The 17460-nt window shown below is 56.2% G+C and overlaps 2 protein-coding genes across 2 annotated transcripts in view; both read left to right on the top strand.

Moving 5' to 3' along the window:
• Positions 1-2201, top strand: part of GDI1 (GDP dissociation inhibitor 1) — a 4774-nt gene extending 2573 nt beyond the window's left edge. Inside the window, exons 6-11 of the mRNA XM_007957140.2 lie at positions 33-164; positions 720-819; positions 1273-1444; positions 1646-1790; positions 1904-1958; positions 2049-2201. Coding sequence (XP_007955331.1) covers positions 33-164; positions 720-819; positions 1273-1444; positions 1646-1790; positions 1904-1958; positions 2049-2201 — 757 coding nt within the window. The remainder of the gene's footprint in view (positions 1-32; positions 165-719; positions 820-1272; positions 1445-1645; positions 1791-1903; positions 1959-2048) is intronic.
• Positions 2202-3616: 1415 nt separating this feature from the next.
• The window catches only part of FAM50A (family with sequence similarity 50 member A), a 21101-nt gene continuing 7257 nt past the window's right edge, over positions 3617-17460 (top strand). The window contains exons 1-12 of the mRNA XM_007957187.2: positions 3617-3727; positions 4776-4860; positions 4954-5053; positions 5487-5629; positions 12070-12146; positions 12256-12322; positions 12483-12544; positions 12784-12860; positions 13176-13230; positions 13344-13392; positions 13484-13554; positions 13655-13765. Of these exons, the coding sequence (XP_007955378.1) occupies positions 3617-3727; positions 4776-4860; positions 4954-5053; positions 5487-5629; positions 12070-12146; positions 12256-12322; positions 12483-12544; positions 12784-12860; positions 13176-13230; positions 13344-13392; positions 13484-13554; positions 13655-13765 (1008 nt within the window). The remainder of the gene's footprint in view (positions 3728-4775; positions 4861-4953; positions 5054-5486; positions 5630-12069; positions 12147-12255; positions 12323-12482; positions 12545-12783; positions 12861-13175; positions 13231-13343; positions 13393-13483; positions 13555-13654; positions 13766-17460) is intronic.

The raw sequence follows: 17460 nt of genomic DNA, 5'->3' as shown, positions 1-17460 counted from the left end.
TACGGTTTGAGCATCTTCGCCTGCTCCCTCAGCTACCTGGACCAGCCCTGTCTGGAGACCATCAACCGCATCAAGCTGTACAGTGAATCCCTGGCCCGGTATGGGAAGAGCCCATATCTGTACCCTCTCTACGGCCTTGGTGAGCTGCCCCAGGGATTTGCAAGGTGAGGCTGTAGCTTTTTTCAGTTGGTATTTCTGAGCAAACAGAGGGCAGATGTTAAAATGAAGTACTCTTGTAGTGTTCTCACATTTCTTTCTGTGACCTGCTTTTATTTTCCACAACAGTTGGGAGATGGGGGCACAGCAGCAGTGGGTGGACACTAGTGGTGAAGCACCAATCCTCCATTCCCCTGGCTTGCTCAGCTCACAGTGTGAGGCTGAGGCAGCCTAGGAGCCCCAGAACCTTTATTTAGGGCTTGGCCAGTAGCTGATTCTTTCCTGGAGCTTCTTGGTTTCTGGTTCTGGGGGCTGCTTTCACGTGCAGCCGTGCTCTCCTGGAACCCTCAGGTAGTCGCCTGGAGAGTGCTGGCAGACGAAGCTCCAGACCTGAGTTTGTGGCAGTGGCCAAGCTGCTAGGACCAGCAGCTGGGTCTCCTGACTTCTGTCCCGCCTGTGGCAGCCTTCTCTGCACCCCAGGGACAGGGTGGAGAAGAGGGGCAGTGGCCCCGGGTCCCTGTTTCTCCCGGCAGGAGATTTCACCATCATTCCCTCTCCCCCAGGTTGAGTGCCATCTATGGCGGGACGTATATGCTGAACAAACCTGTGGATGACATCATCATGGAGAACGGCAAGGTGGTGGGTGTGAAGTCCGAGGGAGAGGTAAGCTGGTTCCACTGAACAACTGCCCCCATCATCTCCACACACAGCCGGTGGGCTGGGCTGCTCAGGGCGTGGCGTGCTTTCTCAGAGGCGCCACGTGCCCAGTGATTGGACAGGATCTGCTGCTGCTTGGTGCCAAGGCCTTCTGTGCTAGGGACGTGGGGTGCAGAAGCCGTCTATGTAGCCGTCGTGTCACCAGGAGCTCTCAAAGCCCGTGTACCATTGTGGTGGTACAGGGTCTCCCTGAGCACAGTGTCTCAAGTGGTGAGGGTGGTGGCCCAGCTCTGAGGCTGAGGGCTCGTCTCCCTGAGCTGGCTGGGGGCCTTGTGCAGAGACAGGCTGTGCGTTGCAGGAGGGGCCTTTGTAAGAGCTGCTTCCTGGGTTTGGGCCCAGCTCCCTGCCCACCTAGGAAAACGATAGGTCCCAGAACCAAGTCCTTCCTTGCTTTCACAGGTGGCCCGCTGTAAGCAGCTGATTTGTGACCCAAGCTACATCCCGGAGCGAGTGCGGAAGGCAGGCCAGGTGATCCGTATCATCTGTATCCTGAGCCACCCCATCAGGAACACCAATGATGCCAACTCCTGCCAAATCATTATTCCCCAAAACCAGGTCAACAGGAAGTCAGGTAGGCGGCGCCAGGGCGGGACTTCCTCTTGTGCATTCTCTCTCAGGCTCCTGGCTGCCCCTTCTATGGGAGCAGAGGGACCATGGGGCCCTCAGGCTTCGGTGGCTTCCTTTGCTCTCTGTGAAGGCAGCACCTCCCCACCCCCCGTGTACATGGCTGTGCGCCTGTGGCCCTCATTAACTGAGTACCTGTTGCGGGCAGACATCTACGTGTGCATGATCTCCTACGCTCACAACGTGGCCGCGCAGGGCAAGTACATTGCTATCGCCAGCACCACGGTGGAGACCTCGGAGCCTGAGAAGGAGATAGAGCCGGCCCTGGAGCTACTGGAGCCCATCGATCAGAAGTGAGAGGCTGGGCTGAGCCACAGGGTGAAGATGGGAACACGGGGGGCATTCTTGGGAGAGGCTGGGCGAACCCATCTTGAAGCCTGTCCTTGCCCCTCCTTCTGCTCTTCAGGTTTGTGGCCATCAGTGACTTGTACGAGCCCATTGACGATGGCTCCGAGAGCCAGGTAAGCAGACCTGTCCCAGCTCCCTGGCTCCCAGCTGCCTAGCAGGCCCCTGTGAACTTCACCCCCCGACCCCTGGCTGGCTGTTTCCAGGTGTTCTGTTCCTGCTCTTACGATGCTACTACCCACTTTGAGACCACCTGCAATGACATCAAAGACATCTACAAACGCATGGTAGGCTCGGCCTTCGACTTTGAGAACATGAAGCGTAAACAGAACGATGTCTTTGGCGAAGCTGACCAGTGATTGCCGCCCGCCCGCCCGCCCCAGCCCTGGTGCCCTCCCCCAGCCCGCTCCTCGGTCAGGGAGGACTAGGCTGGGCTGGGCCCTCCGGATCCAGCATCTTCTGCTCCCCCCCCCCCATCCCCATCACCCACCTCGATGATTCACTGACCAAATCCTTAACTTAGCGATGGTTTGGGAGATGGAGGCTTGGGTAGCGTTCTCTTTCTTGACCATTCCTTTATCCTGGCAAAAGAGGGTTCCTTTCCTCGTGTGTCTCTTCTCCTCTCCCCATCCCCAGTTCTTCTGCTCTCTTCAGGAAGAATGTGGAGGAAAAGCTGATTTCTGTCCCCACCTCTCTTACCCCTCCTGTAGTGGCCTTCGGAGATCTCCCCTGCCTCCCCCACCAAGTTTCGTGTGTGTTGGAAGAGAAGGGGCCCTCCCAGCACAAAGATGCAGTCCCCTCATAATTTATTCTAATTTATTAACCTTGGTCCCGTGGGAGTACAGGAGCGGGAGCACTGCACTGTCCCTCACAGCCTCTGTGCCATCTGAGTGGGGCCTTCCCAGCCCTGGTGCGGTCTGTGGAGGGGCCGAAGGCCTGGGCCTAGCACCGTGGGAGGTGGATCTTGCTGCTTTTGTTTTGGCCTTGGTGTCTGTGTCCTCTGGTACTTACTGGGAGAGAAGAGATTGGAGCAAACCAGGAAATGGGAGAGTGGATCCAAACCCGTGTCCCCGCTCCAGTCCTCACCTTCCCTTTAGTGGTGGGAAACCCTAACCTTGCAAAGTGAATGTGTCCCCTCCCCCTCTAGTGTATTTCACAGAAAACCAACTCCCAATAAACCTGTGTTGGAACCTGCTCCTGCCTCTTGAGCTTAATTAGGGAGTGGCCACCTGCTCGGCTGTGGGGTCCCAAGTTGGGGGCTCCACTTGGGTCCAGAGGCGAACTGGGCCAAACTAAGACACTGAAAGGTGACGGTTCACTGGGGTTGACAGCCCAGGGGCCAGAGGCGCCTATACGGAGGAGGCTGGGGTCCAGTCCACCTGCAGGACTACAGCCCTCAGGGTCCAGTGGAGGAAGCCAGGGGCTGGGACTCGGCCTTGGCAGGAGTCCATGCGGAGTGGGAAGGGCACATACGCCTCCAGGGGCTCTGGGCTGAGGGATCCTGTGGGCCTTCGGCCGGAGGCGCCTCAAGGCGGTGCTGCTGAAGCCACAAGTTACCATCAAAGAGGCAGACGGAGCCTCCGCCACGGGGCGGGGCGGCGGCGATCACGTGCTGAGGGGCCGGCCGTACGGGGCGGAGCCTACGGCGTGCTCTGGTACCATACGTCACGGCGTCGGCTTATCCGCCTGCTTATCCGCTGGTGCCGCCGCTCTTGCAGCTGGCGCTGAGTCTGGGCCCGTTGCTATCGTTATCGCTGCCGCCGCCGCCGCCGCCATGGCTCAGTACAAGGGCGCAGCTAGCGAGGCGGGCCGCGCCATGCACCTTATGAAGAAGCGAGAGAAGCAGCGCGAGCAAATGGAGCAGATGAAGCAGCGGATCGCCGAGGTGCGCGCTGGGCGCGGGTACGGCCGGGGACCGGGCGGGACCGCCGCGGAGCATGCGCGCCGCCGCCCGCCAGCTGCCCTCTGGCGGTCCCGGCGCGACTTCCCAGACCCCGACCCCGGTCCCTGGGCAGCGGCCTCGGGGTACGCGCGGCAGGAAGACTTGGGTTCGGGTCCTGGCCTGTGACCTGAACCGAGCTGCCTACACAGTTTTCTCATCTGCAAACTGGGCCAAGCGTCGTGCCGCCTCACAGGCGGAGGTCCCTGATGACAGGGAGCAGTGGCCAGGAAATGTCTCATTCTGTGGCACCTGCGGCTGCCCCTCGCCAGCGCAGAGGGCCTTGGCTCTGCCTGGGGTAGACGCTCTCTCTAGGGACAGGCCCAGAGGCAGAGGCCCATGCCCCTCCAAGCCACAGGTGTTCCTAGTGTTCACGAGGCACTTACTTCAGTGAGTGGCGAGTGACAGTGTGGGCTGCCGGGGTGGAGGAGGAAGGAGCCCCTCGACTTGGGCACAGGGGGGAGAGCACAGGGACTTGGGGTGCAGGTGGCGGCCAGTGCTGCTTTGCGCTGCAGCCAAGTCCCTGGCTCAGGCCCTGGCCCCGCTCCCCTGTGAGGACTCCCTGTGCTGGAGGCTGTGGCCCAGGCGAGGGTGACCGCCATACCAGCGGCTGCACTGGAGAGAGGAGGTCCGACAGGAAGCTACTGACCTGCGTCTGGGAGGCAGGGGGCCAGTCTTCTCTCTTTCACCCTTTCCTCACGCTCCTTGGCTTGTGTCTTGAAACCTGGATTTAAAAGCTGGATATGAACAGGCCAGCGGCTCCAGGCAGCTGGGGAGAGTCGGAGGGGTGGGTGGGAGCAAGTTCAGGGTCAGGGGGAAGCGATTTGTCCCCTGGCAACTCAGCCAGAAAGGGCCCCTCGCAGTCCGGTGGAGCCCTTTGACAAAGGAGAGGGGACCCGTGTCATATGGTGTGTCCCTGGGCAGATGTGGCACTAGAAGCAGGGCCCTGGTGGGGTGGCAGCCGGCCCTCATTGCTGACTTGCCTCCCCGGCAGGAAAACATAATGAAGTCCAACATTGACAAGAAGTTCTCGGCGCATTATGATGCCGTGGAGGCGGAGCTCAAGTCCAGCACCGTGGGTGAGTGGGCGCCACGCTGCCCCTTCCCGGCCCAGAGGCCCTGCTCCTGCCCTGGCTCTGGGTGACTGCTCCCTGCCCCACGTCTCCCCCCAGGTCTGGTGACCCTGAACGACATGAAGGCCAAGCAGGAGGCGCTGGTGAAGGAGCGGGAAAAGCAGCTGGCCAAGAAGGAGCAGTCCAAGGAGCTTCAGCTGTGGGTCCCTCCTCCCAGTGCCCACGGCTGCCCTGCGTGTGTCCCCTCTGAGGCAGGCCTCAGCTGTTAGCTGGCCTTGCGGGTGGGGGGGACCTCAATTCCTGCTTTGGGATTTGCTGCCTTTGGCCTGCCTGGTTGGGTCCCATAGTGATGTCTTGTCACTGTCCATGGTTTGTTCTTTATCCTTCTCCCATCTTTCTGGAAAAGGCAGTGAGTCCTTGGGACGCCCTTTCACCAGGGGCCTTTGCAGGCTGTGTTCTTTGTACTCCTTTTTGCCCAAGTCTGTGTGTCTTATCCCGGGACAGTGGTACTTCCCAGGGGTGCCAAGGAAACCAGGCCCGCCCTGAGTGGGGCCCCAGACACGGGTGGCTGTGGGTCAGGGAAGGGTATGGGCCGACCCCGAGGCACACAAGGTGCCCTGGGACCTCGGCAGGAAGCTGGAGAAGCTGCGTGAGAAGGAGCGCAAGAAGGAGGCGAAGCGGAAGATCTCAAGCCTGTCGTTCACTCTCGAGGAGGAGGAGGGCGCTGAGGAGGAAGAGGACATGGCTGTGTATGAGGAGGAGCTGGAGAGGGAAGGTGAGGGGTGGCCTTGGGGGGAGCAGCCTTGCCTAGGCCCCACAGGGCGCCCTGTCCCAGGTACCTGGGCCGAGACTGAAGCAGCCCATCGTCCAGTCGGCCTCCACCACCCGCGTCACACACGGGGTAGTTGGGAAGCCAAGGCTGGGTCGTATGCCATGGGTAGGGGAGTGGCCAGGAAGACTCCAGGAGGAACAGCCCTCGGACGTGACAGAGCGTGGATTGGTGTGGGATCACACAGTGTGCACCAGCGCTGGCCAGGAGAGCTTTGAGCGATGGCAAAGTGCTCTCCGTCTGTGCTGTCCGGTGCGGTGGCCTCCAGCCACACGTGGGCACTGAGCACTTGCTGTGTGGCTCGTGTCCTGCAACTAATACGTTGATTCTGTTGGATTCATTTCAGTGCACTTAGTGGCTATTGAATAGTGCAGGCCTAGACCTTGGCAGTAAGAAGTACCAGGGCCAGCTCAGGAGAGCTGGGCGTGCCGAAGCTGGCACGGAGGCCCCACACACTGCACACTTGCCCCTGGCCTGGCTGGGGTGGAGGCCCGTGCAGCGAAGCAGGGTGCTGTCCCCCTGCTGGTGGCAGGCAGATGGGCCCACAAGGCCTTCAGCATGAGGAGAATCTCATGAGCAGAGTCAAAAGATGACGGTGCCCAGACAGAATTGAGTGCAGTGGACACCTTTGAGGACTGGATGCATTTGAGGACTCGTAGCAAGTGGCGTCATAGGGCTCAGTGCAGGGTGAGGTGGGCTGTGAGCTGTGTCAGAAAAAACACGCTGGAGGCAGGGTGGGGGTGGAGGGACCCGAGAACAGGCAATGGTGCTAGACGGTCTAGTGACTGTGTGGCAGCAGCTTGGAACGGCGCAGGCAGATGGTGGCCTGAGGCCACCGTGTTCAGGTGGAAGAGTACTTGAGCTGCGCGTGGCAGGAGCCGCAGTAGAACATCAGAAACAGGTGGCGATGATGGCTTCGGTTGTCGGCTGAGGTGCTGTTTAGTCGGCCCCAGCTCCTGGCAACCCCGTGTAACACAGCGAGACGCTGCCCAGTCCCGCGCCAGCCTCACAGTCGTTGCCATGCTCGAGCCCAGCCTCGCAGCCACTGGCTCAGGCCCTCTCGGTACGGGTCTTCCCCTTTCTCGCTGACCCTCCAAGAATAACGTCGCTCTAGGGACTGGTCCCTCCTGATAACACGTCCAAAGTAGGCGAGGCAGCCTCGCCATCCGGCCCAGCTGGGCTTCCTCTCCGACTGGCAGAGTAGTGGATCAGGAGGTTTAGCAGCAGGTTGTGCGGGACTCGGTCTGTGCAGGATGCCAGTGCTCACGCCGGCCACACTCCGGTTCTGGCCAGCACAGACCCAGAGGGGCTCCTTCCAAACTCTGCTTTGCAGCTCTCCCTCCGAAGGTTTCCTCTCGGGGTCCTGGGGCAGGGCCGGCAGCTTTGCTTCATCTCCCGCCACGATTCTAAAGTGCAGCCGGGTCAGACCTGTGCCCCGGAGTGTCGAGTGGTGACTGGTCTTCCAGGCCAGCCGTCCTCAGAGTCTGCTCAGGGACCCTGGGGATCCCCGAGACCCTCTCTTGCCTGATGCCAGGGTGCCCTTTGCCTTTTACCCTGTTTCCTCATGAGTATGCAGTGGCGATTGCCAGGGGCCTCATGATGGGGGGGCGCACGCCATAGCTCTGACAGCTCGTGGCGTGCCTGCCTGCGAGTGGCCAAGTCTGAAACGTGCCTCAGTGTTGATTTCTAATTTAGCATATACCAGTGGCTACAGCCCACAGAAACAAGAGCTTGGGATCCTCAGTAGCATTTTTTTTTCCTTAAAAGTTTTACAAAATTTTTAGTAGATATACATGACAAACAATGACGCTTTTAAAGCGTACAATTTGTGACATAAATTATGTTCACCACATTGTGCAACCTAACCCTAACCCCAACCCATCATCTATTTCTAAAAGTTTTCATTCCCCCCGTCCCAAAACTCTGTGCCCCTTCAGCAGTAACCACACGCCCCTGAGACCCAGGTAACCTCCAGTCTACTTTCTGTCTGTGAATTTGCCTATTTCACGTACTTTATACTCACGTATTTTTTACACGTGGGACCACATGACATTTTGTTGTTTTGTGTCTCATTTATTTCACTCAGCATCATGTTTTCAAGGTTCATCTACGCTGTAGCATGTATGCAAAGTTCATTTCTTTTTGGCTGCGTAAGTCTCCATTGTACGGATGGTGCATATTGGCCGTCCGCCTCCTGGTGAACACTCGCATCGTTCGCCCTTGCGGCCGTTGTCCAGGTTTCCCTTGCATTTCTGCCTTCGCCACTTCTGACCGTGTGTCTGGGACTAGCATTGCTGGCTCAAAATGTAGTTACGGGTTCGTCTTTGTCTTTTAAATACTTGATTGAGTTTTTGGTGAAAATTTGCATGGGCACTTAGGTTCCTCTCTGCCAGTTTCCACACAGATTGCTCAGTGACACGGCTTACGTTGGCCAGCGTGTCAGCATTCGTTTCAGTCGTGTTCTCTCTATTCTGATCCGCTTCCCTGCCCCGTTCTCATCTGCGCTTTTGCTCTCGGGAGAGATTCAGTTCTAGGTTTAAAGAGTATCTCAGCTCTGCAAACCTTCACCCAAATCACAACACAAAGTTAACCAAAAAAAGCCGACCTCATCTAAAGCATCGTGGGAAACAACACACTGCTGCTGATCTGATTTGTTTGCTATTCTTTTACAATAATGCACATGAAGGAGTTTCAAGTCTGGAAAAAAAAGCGTCTCAGGATGGTAGTCTCAGGAGTCCTCGCTTCTCTACGGTTCCAGTTTGTCAGGCTTTTGATACGATGATGATGATGGTGGTGATGATTTTAAGAGCTTGTTTTCCATTCAACATGATGTGTACATTTAGTTTCATTCCCCATTTACCATGTCCAACCCCAACCCAGTCTCCTCCCCTCCCCAGCCTGCAACTCTTCCCCCTGACCCTCATAATTATGCACTCCTGTTTGTCCTGCATTTCCTCAGTTTGAATGTTGGTCCTCTGGTGCCCCGTGGTCTGTTGCTCTAAGGGATGCATTTCCATACAGTATGTGGGTGTATCATCCTGGGTTGAGTGCGTGTGCATCTTGTTAACTATTGCGCTGAGAGCCCGCCCCTGCGGGTGCATTTTATTCTAGACCCAGAATGTATCTCAGGGCCATGGTATTTGGGGTCTTACCAGATTTCATCCGACCAGTAATTCTGGTCATTATTGAGTTTTTGGATTTTATTCCATGTTTTCCCTCCCACTCTATCCAGGATCTCCAGATTTGATCCTTCCCTGAGTAGTTACCGTTGGTAGCCAGGCACCATCTAGTTCTTCTGGTCTCGAGGGCCATCGCGTCCTAGGGCTGATTGCTTCCAAATGCCCTTGTGGTTTTTTTTGGCATTCTTCTTTGCTTCCGATGCTAGGAGACCATTAGCTGCGTCTTAGATGGCCGCTTGAAAGCTTTGAAGACCCCAGTCACTAGTCACCAATGTAGGATGCGGAACAAGGCTTTTATGTGTTTCGTTGTGCCAGTTGAATCTGGTGTCCCCCACTACTGTGGTCCTGAGACGATGGATCTATTGGATCTCTCTTCCACAGTGTCTGGGTGTCTGTGAGGGATTACTCTGTGTCTGTCTTCTGTTGTTTCTGTAAGGACTGCAGGTATTTTGTATCACTGGTATCTGTGCAAGATTAGCCTCAGCTGAATCTATTCTTGGTTTCTGTGTGCACAATTTGGTGTCCTACCATTTCCTAGTGTTATCATAGTGGTCACGGATCCTTTCTGTATATCACTCCCCGTACTCATGTCAGTGTGTGGGCCCCAGCTAGCTGGAAATTAATCTTTCCCCTTCCCTCCCCATCCCGGTAACCTACAAAGTGAGTTCCCTTTCCCAAGCGAAGGACGAGTGGCTTTTTTAAAGTGAGAATTTGAGCTTCACTTATTTCTCCCACTCAATCCAGGACCATGTGCTGTGGCCCCGATGAGAAGGGTCGGTGGTGGCGGCTGGCCACCGTCTGGCTCTTCTGCTCTTAGAGTCGGTGAGGTCATGGCTTGTAGAGCTTTTGGTGACCTGACTGTTCTGCTCCTGGTGAGTAGAACCCTGTAGTTGTGTCTTCCATGGCCACTCACCAGCTTCTAGGACCCCAGATGCTGCTCACTTGGCTGGGATGCAGGTGAGGACTGACGTGAGCTGCGTTGGGCCACTTGGCTGAGTTCTCCCATGAGACTCTGGTTCTGAGTGTTCAAACCCAGAGAACCAGTCTTGAAAGGTGTCTGCTTATTGCTGATGTCTGTGGAGGACCTGCGTTTATGTCTTTAATGACTGTATGTGCCTGCACCCACACATTTATTTACGTACATATAGCACAGTGGCTGAAGCACTCAGATAACCTAAAGGTCAGCAGTTCAAACCCACTAGCTGCTCTGCAGGAGAAGATGAGGCAGTGTGCTTCTGGAAAGTTGTGCAGCCTTTTGGGGCAGTTCTCCTCGGGCCTATAGGGTCACTAGGAATAGGAAATGACTTGATGGCAGTGGGTTTGTTGGTTTTTTATAGCTACTTCTAAGGAGCCCTGGTGGTGCAACATTTAAGTGCTTGCCTGCTAACCCACAGGTCAGGGGTTTGACAGACCCACTGCTCCATGGTAGAAAGATGTGGCAGTCTGCTTTCATAAAGATTGCAGCCTTGGAAACCCTATGGGGCAGTTCTTCTCTGTCCTCACCTGTGTACACACCTGTGCCCACCAGTATGCCACTGCTGACACCCATCCACATGTGCTCACACCCGATTTTACTCCGGTTTGCTATGCTCACCACACCCACATTTGGTGCCACTTTTCCCATGACCAAAGAAAAGAAATTAGTAAGTCTGGTTTTGATTTGTATTTTCTTGATGGTTAATGATGTCGAACATCTTTTAATATGCTTATTGTCCATTAGTATTTCTTCTTTGGTGAAATGTCCAAGTCGTTTGCCCATTGTCTAATTGGGTTCTTTGCTTTCTATTAGGTTGTAGGAGTTCTTTATATATTTTGAATATTAAATCCTTATCTAATACATAGTTGTATAGACTTCCCTCCCAACTTGTAGGTTTTCTCTTCATTTTGTTGATTTTTTTTGATACACGACACATTGTCATTTTGATGATGTTCAAGTCAGCGCTTCATTTCTTTTGTTGCCTCTGCTTTTAGCGTTATATCTAAGGATCCATTGCCAAATCCAAGGTTCTGAAGATTTCACCCTCTGTTTTTTTCTAAGAATGTAATGGTCTTAGTTCTTGCAGTTAGGTTACTGATCTATTTTGAGTTCACTTTTGTACGTGGCTTGAGGTAAGGCTCCGACTGCATTCTTTTGCGTGTGGCGATTCGGTTGTCCCAGCACAATCTGTTGAAGAGACTGTTCTTTCTGCACTGGTGTTGGCATCCTTGTTGAAAATCAGTTGGTCATAGATGTATGAATTTATTTCTGAACTTTCAGTTCTATGTCATTGGCCTGTATGTCTGCCCTTATACCAGTACCATCACTGTTTTGATCATTGTAGCTTTATGTAGTATGTTTGGAAATTGGAAAGTGTGAGTCCTCCTGCTCTGTTCTTTTTCAAGATTGTTTTGGCTACCTGGGGCTGCTTGCAATTCCATATGAATTTGAGAATCAGTTTGTCCATTGCTGCAAAAGAAGCTTATTGTAATTTTTATTGGGATTGCGTTGAACCTATACATAGCTTTCCTAGTATTGGCATCTTAACAATATTAAGTCTTAATGATATTAAGTTATCCAATTCAGGAAGACTGGCCTCAGTAACTTTTAAGACTCTTCAGGGGTCGTGATACCAACACGGAGAATGACTTCAACAGGTTGAAGAACAACCGTTCTCGTTTCATCTGTATCTTAATTGGCAAAGTGAATCCCAGCACCTAGGACGTTGGCAGATCCTGTCCTGAGCACATGGACGGGCTTTCTGTCCCCTCCCCACCTGGCTCAGATGTCATTATCAGAGAGACTTTGGGCAATTTAGCTAACTCTCCCCAGCTTCATCTGTTTGGGGCTTTTGTGAGGATATCAGGTGTGTGACTGGGAGCACACATCCCCTCAGATGCTTGCATATCCCTCAAGACCTCCAGGGTCCTCTGAATGGTGGCCACTGGGAAAGACCACCGTCCTAGTCTCCTGTCCAGCTGCTAGTGTTGGTGACTGAGGCAGACCTGAACTTGCGTTCACGGCCGCCACAACCCTGGCCAAGGACACTCTTAGGTCTTGCTAGGGTCTAGGAAGAAAACAGCCTTGGCCAGTGTGGTAGAGCCAAGACTGGGAGCAGAGGGGGGCTGCTTCCCAGCTGGGCGGTCAAAGGAGTCTTTGAGGAAGGGGTCCGGGTGCCTTGGGGGTGTGCCAGTTACGCTAGCTGACTCCTGGCTTTCATTGTGCACCAGAGGTTACCACAAAGAAGAGGAAGTTGGGGAAGAACCCAGATGTGGACACAAGCTTCTTGCCTGACCGAGACCGTGAGGTAAAGTGTCCCTGCCCCCTGGGGAAGGATCTTGCTCAGAGTAGGGTCCTGTACGCGGCATCGTGGAGCAGCTCTGGGCCTCAGTCCCTTTGGCCATCTCTTGTCCCAGGAGGAGGAGAACCGGCTCCGGGAAGAGCTACGACAGGAGTGGGAAGCCAAACAGGAGAAGATCAAGAGTAGGTGCTGCTGGTTGGATAAGGGAGCCTACCCGGGGCAGCACCGGGCAGTCAGCGCCAGACGGGGCACCGAGCTGGGTCCCAGGTGGGGTGGCCGGGGCGGGGGCGCACAGACAATGGAGACACTGGGTGTGCAGCCTGCGACACTTCTGACTCGTAGGCGAGGAGATCGAAATCACCTTCAGTTACTGGGACGGCTCTGGGCACCGGCGGACGGTCAAGGTAGGTGGGCCTCAGGGGCCCAGCCCCTGCTCCCCTAACGCCTCCGCCTCCCTTGGATTCGGTGGGGAGGAGTTGAAGACCGAGGACTTGGAGCCCGTGGGCAGCCGCGTATGGGGGCGCCTTGGGGCTGCCAGGGAACAGGGCCGCGCTGCCTTGGCCCTTCTCGAGAGCCCCTTCCTGGCTCCCGCCCTCCATCTCCTTCCCCTGGGCCTCCTCCACGCCGGCTCGCTGCTCCGCAGATGAAGAAGGGCAACACCATGCAGCAGTTCCTGCAGAAGGCGCTGGAGATTCTGCGCAAAGACTTCAGCGAGCTCAGGTAGGGGCGCGTGCAAGGGGGCGGGGCACGGGTGGGGGCGGAGCACGGGTGGGGCCGACTCCCGGCTGCTGCACGGTCCCTTGCTTTTACGTGGGCGCGTGGTGGGCGTGGGGATGCCACCGGCGGCTGGGTGGTTATGTGGGCGTGGCCTAGGGATGGGCGCGTGAGGGGCGGGGCCGACCAGCTCTTGGTCGCAGGGCCCAGGAGTGCCCCCTGGTGGGCGTAGCTGGCTGGCTGCCTCTCCTTAGTCCTTCGCCCCCAGATGGTGGTAGGGGAGGCCGGCTGTCAAGGCCTGCCCTTACCCTCCTCCCGCAGGTCAGCGGGAGTGGAACAGCTCATGTACATAAAGGAGGACTTGATCATACCTCACGTGAGTCCCCTCCAACTGCCACCCGTTGGGCATTCGGGGCCATGCACTGTCAGTGGGCAGGGGCAGGGCACCACGGGTGCTCACGCCACAGGTCTCCTGTCCTTGGCTTTTAGCACCACAGCTTCTACGACTTCATCGTCACCAAGGCCAGAGGGAAGAGCGGTGAGTCGGTCCTGCTGCCCGCCCCCCGCCCTTCCCTCCTGCCCCAGAGGCCATGGGGCAGCATCACAGTGATGGCCCTTCTCCCTTGCAGGGCCGCTCTTCAACTTTGACGTTCATGACGACGTGCGGCTGTTGAGTGATGCCACCGTGGAGAAGGACGAGGTACGGTGGAGGGCGGTGGGGGGGTGAGGTGCCCCTCTGTTGGGCACGTCCCGGTGTCTTTGTCATGAGCAGGGGTTGAGGGCCTGCCTGCTTTCCGTAGTCTCACGCTGGCAAGGTGGTGCTGAGGAGCTGGTATGAGAAGAACAAGCACATTTTCCCAGCCAGTCGCTGGGAGCCCTACGACCCTGAGAAGAAGTGGGACAAGTACACGGTGAGCGGAAGCTGGTGGGAGCCAGCATCTGTGTCACTGCCAGCACCTGCTAATCTGTTTCCTTCTCTGTCCCCTGTCCCTGCCCTTACCCCTGCTACCCTCACTCCAGATCCGGTGAACACTGGCAGGAGGCTGCGTGGCCTCCGCTCTTCCGGCTCCCCCAGTTCTCATGGCCCCAGGACTCCAGGCAGCCCCTTCTCCCCTCCTGCAGTGCTGGGTGTGTTGATCTGGGGTGGGCTTGGGGGATAGGGCTAGGTGACAGGAGCGGCTCTTCCTTTGTCCCCTGGTGCTGTCACATAACTGCTTTGTCTTTGGCAATAAAAAATGCCCCTGTCAGAGGTGGGCTGGCATTAGGAAAAAGTGTTTGTTTTGCTTTTTATTTTTTTTCTGGAGGTCAAATTATTATAAAACCCACCACATGAGACCATTCTGTGGTACTTGGTGCAGCCATGCTGGTACAGGCAACACCAATTCCCAGGAGGACCCCTGGACCCCTGAGCAGTCGCTGCCCAGGCCTCTGGCCTGGCCCCTGCAGCACTGACCTGCCCTCCGCCTCTGGACCCGCCCGCTCTGGGTACCTCCTGTCAGCAGGCTCGTGCCACCCTGCTTTCTTGTGTGGGATTTATTCCACTCGGCCCTATGTTTTCCAGTTCCATCCATGTCATACGGATCCAACTCCATCTCTCTCCATGAAAAAAAAAAAAAAAAAATCAAACTCACTGCCATCAAGTCGGATCCAACTCCTAGCGACCCCTCCTTGGGTTTCGAGGCGGTATCACTACGGAAGTAGATTGCCCCATCTTCCTTCCCAGGAGTGGCTGGTGGGTTTGAGCCGCCAGCCTTCTGGTTAGTAGTCAAGTGCCTTACGCACTACCCACCAGGTTGAGTCGTATTCTGTATGGATGGACTGCTTTGTGTTTTTACCCATCACCTTGGTGGGTGCTTGTGGACATGCCTTGGCTAACTGCTGGGGCTGCAGTGGCCCCTTCCCTCTGAGGTCTGCGCCGACAGCTGGGTCCTTGGCTTCACCTTCCTGAGGCCGAGCAGAGGGGAGAGGGCAGCGCCCGCTGCAGGCTAGCACCCAGCTTGGGTCTGGTCCACTTCCTGGCTGCACACTCCCATCTCGTGCTGGAATTTGCACTGAGAGGCTCAGGCAGGATGGGCCCTGCCGGTAGAGTGCCCACCTGCCTGCACCCCCTCAAGCAGGGTCTGGACAGAGCTGCCTGGCAGCTTGGACTGATCCGTGGCTGCAGTGGGGCCGTTGGGTGAGCTGCAGGAGGGAGAAGGCAGAGTGGGCCAGGGTGCCTCCAGGCCACAGCAGGGGCGGGGGTGGTGAGGCCTGGCCCGAGGTCCCCGGAAGTGAGAGAGAAGTCTCAGGGCCTGAATGGGGCTTTTGTTGGGTTCCCAGGAGTCCAGGGGTGGGATCCGTCTGGCCCCCCGCACCACCCCTGTCCTGTACTTTGTGAAGCCACCAGAAGAGCCGGCTTTCTGGGGAGAAGGCCCCCCTGTCGGCTAGCACTACACTCTGCCTCAGCTGAGCGGGCCTTCCTTCGAGCAGGCCTTGGGGACTGCTCAGGACTCAATTGCCCCAAAGAAACAGATTAAAGTCTGACCTGTGCCTGTGGCAATGGCCCCGTCAGGAAACATGGGCTTTGGAGATGTTAGCAGTTTAGATGAGGTCAAGCCCATGTGAGTGGTGCCCCTGGAGAGACGACTCAGAGAGATTGACCTGGGGGAGACGCCATGTGGCCATGAAAGCACAGGGTGACGGTGGTGTGACCAGAGGCGGGCAGAGACAAGGGCTCACCTAGAGCCCTCAGGGAGAGCCCAGCCCCGCCGAGGTGCCGACCTCGGACCCCTGAGACAGTTTCTGTTGGGCTGAGTTCCCACTCTGTGGCAGTTCGTTATAGCTGTGCCAGAAAACAAATGCAAGGATTGATGGGCTCTGGCAGGTGACAAACCGGGCTCTGGAACAGTCCTCAGGACTTGAGAGGACAGGCTAGGGGATGAGATCCTTTTGGGGTCAAGACCGAGCAGGGTAGGGGGCTGTCAGGGAAGGAGATCGGTTTTCTTGACCCAGGGAGCCCCTTGCCCCAGTGCAGGGTTGAGGTGGGAGAGTGGAAAAGGGGCCCAGGGCTGAGGGACAGCTTCCAGTGGACAGCCCGGGCTGTTTCTTGGGGACTTGGATCCAGAGGGATCTGGAGTTCAGAGGAGAGCTTATGTCTTGATGCTCTGAAATGAAGAGATCACAAGGTCAGGGGGTGGACAACCAGTATGTGCCAAGGTTTGTCACAACGGAGATACCAGGAGGAAGAAGGCCGCCACTCCCAGCTCCTGGAGGCCCACGTTGCTGGTGTGTGTGTGTGTGTGTGTGTGTGTGTGTGTGAGAGAGAGAGAGAGAGAGGTACAGATAACAGGGGAGCAATCAACGAACAATCAAGACCAGGTGGCCTTTCTGGTGACGTGATACTTCAGTCGGCCATTCAAACGCAGGAAGGAGCATTTCACGCAGAGGGAACAGCAAGTGCAAAGACACTGGGCACAGAGGGGGAGGGGGCCGGGACGAAAGCAGTGGACGGGACAGAGGAGAGGAAGGCAGAACAGCCTGAGAGTGCTGTCCCAGGGCCTGGGAGATGGAGGGAGGGGCCTCTTCTCTGACCTTCGGTGTAACGGTTCACGCATCGGGGTGAGGGGCAGCCTTTGCTGCGCCTGCTTCCAGGTGGGCTCAGCCCCCACAGGCCCCAGCAGAGGTCGCGTCAGTTTCTGCCACCTCCCTCTGCACCTCGTGTTCTCACCTCAGACGGAGCCTCCCCACTCGCTCTATTTTGAGCTGCTGAGCGAATAGTCTAGCCATTGCCAAATCCCCCTCCCTGAGGCCTGGCCCACTTTGCAGCTCCACAGCCACGAGGGAGAGGGAGAGTGACACGTGCCTCAGCCTCACTCACAGGGTATGGTCACTCCATGCTGGGGGACATAGGCCCGTCTGACACGGGACATTGAACCTTTCATGGTGGTTTAAATTGTTTTTTCTTTGGATTGAGGTGAAATTTACATTTAAAGTGTCCAGTTCAGTGGTGTTTACTGCATTCACAATACACTAACTCCTACAAGCACCGCCTCTGTCTAGTTCCAGGACCTTTTCATCACCCCAAAAGGAACCCTTATACTCATTAGCAGGCATTCCCTAGCCCTCCTTCCCCCTGGCCCTGGCAACCACAGATCTATTTTCTGTCTCTTTTACCTATTTTGGACCAAATTCAAAACCCATTACCATCACTCGATTCTGGAGCTCTGGTGGCATACTGGATAAGGCATCTGCCTGCTAAACAGAAGGTCAGCAGTTCAAACCCACCAGCCACTCTGCAAAAGGAAGATGGGGTGATGTACTTCTGTAAAGATTGACAGCCTCCGAAACCCGATGGCGGTCGCTATGAGTCAGAATCCAGTCAACAGCAGTGAGGGTTTTTTTTTTTTTAATCACTCCATTCTGATTTACAGCGCCCCTAGAGGACAGAGTGGAACTTCCCCACAGGGTCTCCGAGGCTGTCAATCTTCACGGAAGCAAAGCCCAAACCACACCCACTGCCGTGGAGTCCATTCTGACCCGTAGCGCCCCTAGAGGACAGAGTGGAACTGCACCACAGGGTCTCCAAGGCTGTCAGTCTTCACAGAAGCAAAGCCCAAACCACACCCAC

The sequence above is a fragment of the Orycteropus afer genome, unplaced genomic scaffold (assembly GCF_000298275.1).
Source record: "Orycteropus afer afer isolate SDZICR_OR568_19922 unplaced genomic scaffold, OryAfe1.0 scaffold00713, whole genome shotgun sequence".
Taxonomy (NCBI): Eukaryota; Metazoa; Chordata; class Mammalia; order Tubulidentata; family Orycteropodidae; genus Orycteropus; species Orycteropus afer.
Note: the sequence above shows the minus strand (reverse complement) of the source record. Positions and strands in the feature narration are given on the sequence as shown.